Source organism: Poecilia latipinna, unplaced genomic scaffold (genome assembly GCF_001443285.1).
Source record: "Poecilia latipinna isolate Pla-1442-1.1 unplaced genomic scaffold, P_latipinna-1.0 Scaffold2322, whole genome shotgun sequence".
NCBI lineage: Eukaryota > Metazoa > Chordata > Actinopteri > Cyprinodontiformes > Poeciliidae > Poecilia > Poecilia latipinna.
The window spans coordinates 71,167-72,377 of record NW_015114938.1 but is presented as its reverse complement, the minus strand read 5'-3'; the positions used below and the strand labels follow the sequence as shown (position 1 = coordinate 72,377).

Here is a 1,211-nt window from a genome sequence, read left to right as displayed (position 1 = left end):
AAAGTATTTGCAGATTTCGTCTGTTTTTCCGGGACACTTGCATACATCAATGGAAAAAAAAAAAAAAAAAAAAAAAAAAACAAATTTGGAAAAAAAATGCAGCTTTCAAATAAAATGAATTTAAGGGGGAAAAGATTTTCAAACCAACCTGAACTCTAGTGAATACATTTTAATGTTGAATTTCACTATTCACATCAAGACCTGATAACTACCTGATGTATGGAAATTTAATTTAAACAGGAAAGGTCTGAAAGTATTAAATGCATTTAATGTTCTACAATATTGTAAGACCTGCATCTTTGTGTGGTTTTGTCTTAAAATTACCCCTTAGGATAAGTTCACTTGGAAAAAGCCTTGTACCTTAGAAGAACCTGTTGAGTAAAAAAAAAAAAAAAAAAACAGGCAAGCATTCAAGTTTCTTCCCAATAACCAGGGGATTTTGCTTCAAAGTCTAGTGATTTGGCTCAGGTCTATGAAATATCTTGCTCCTCTAATGATTTACCAAGCAGATCCAAGTTTTATTTTTGCTAACACCAGGTATCATTTTAAAATGCATGATCTTGGTCACCTGCCGTTAGGGAAAGGGGGAAGGAAAAAAAAAAAAGTTTGCAGTGGGATCTTGTGTTGACATTAACAGCAGTTACTTCTGAAACCTGTTAAAATCAGGAATCTTGTCAGATCTACCACTTCACTTTTAACCAGGACATCTCTTTTGGAGACACAAGGCCCTCAAATCATAAACAAGTCAGACCACAGAACTCCAGCTCAAAATGTTTATTCAGAGAATCAGAAGTTCCACTTATCCAGAAGTGTACAGTAGTTGGTCTAAGACACTCAACACAACTTCAGAAACCAATTGGGTCAATGAAATGCTTAAGCTCTGGAGTAGACAAGTTTAGCCTGAAGCCTTTGTTGCACACTTCTACTCCATGTTCCCTTCTGGGCATTTAGCTTTTGCCTCCCAGGGTGTGCTTGTCAAACAGGTACTCCGCCATCTTGTTGTTGTGGGCATCCATGCGGGTCAGGTTGGTGATGTAGTCACTGAGCTTCTTGATGGACTCCACCTGCTCATTCAGGTAGTGGGACTCCAGGAAATCACACAGCTGAAACAGAATTGTTTGTTAGTTTCAAACATTTGGTGTCAATGAAGCAAAAATATAACTTAACTTACATGGGGATCAACGCGATCAGAGGCCAGCTTGTGCAGATCC

General features: G+C 37.8%; 1 protein-coding gene across 3 annotated transcripts in view; it reads right to left on the bottom strand.

The window, feature by feature from the left end:
- Nucleotides 1-759: 759 nt before the first annotated feature.
- Nucleotides 760-1,211, bottom strand: part of LOC106937346 (ferritin, middle subunit) — a 5,441-nt gene continuing 4,989 nt past the window's right edge. For 2 of the 3 annotated variants that reach the window (XM_015018788.1, XM_015018789.1), the window contains 2 exons: nucleotides 1,172-1,211; nucleotides 760-1,103 (listed from right to left, as the gene is read on the bottom strand). In XM_015018788.1, coding sequence (XP_014874274.1) covers nucleotides 948-1,103; nucleotides 1,172-1,211 — 196 coding nt within the window. In that variant the 3' untranslated portion in view covers nucleotides 760-947. The remainder of the gene's footprint in view (nucleotides 1,104-1,171) is intronic. The other variant, XM_015018790.1, reaches the window with a different exon arrangement.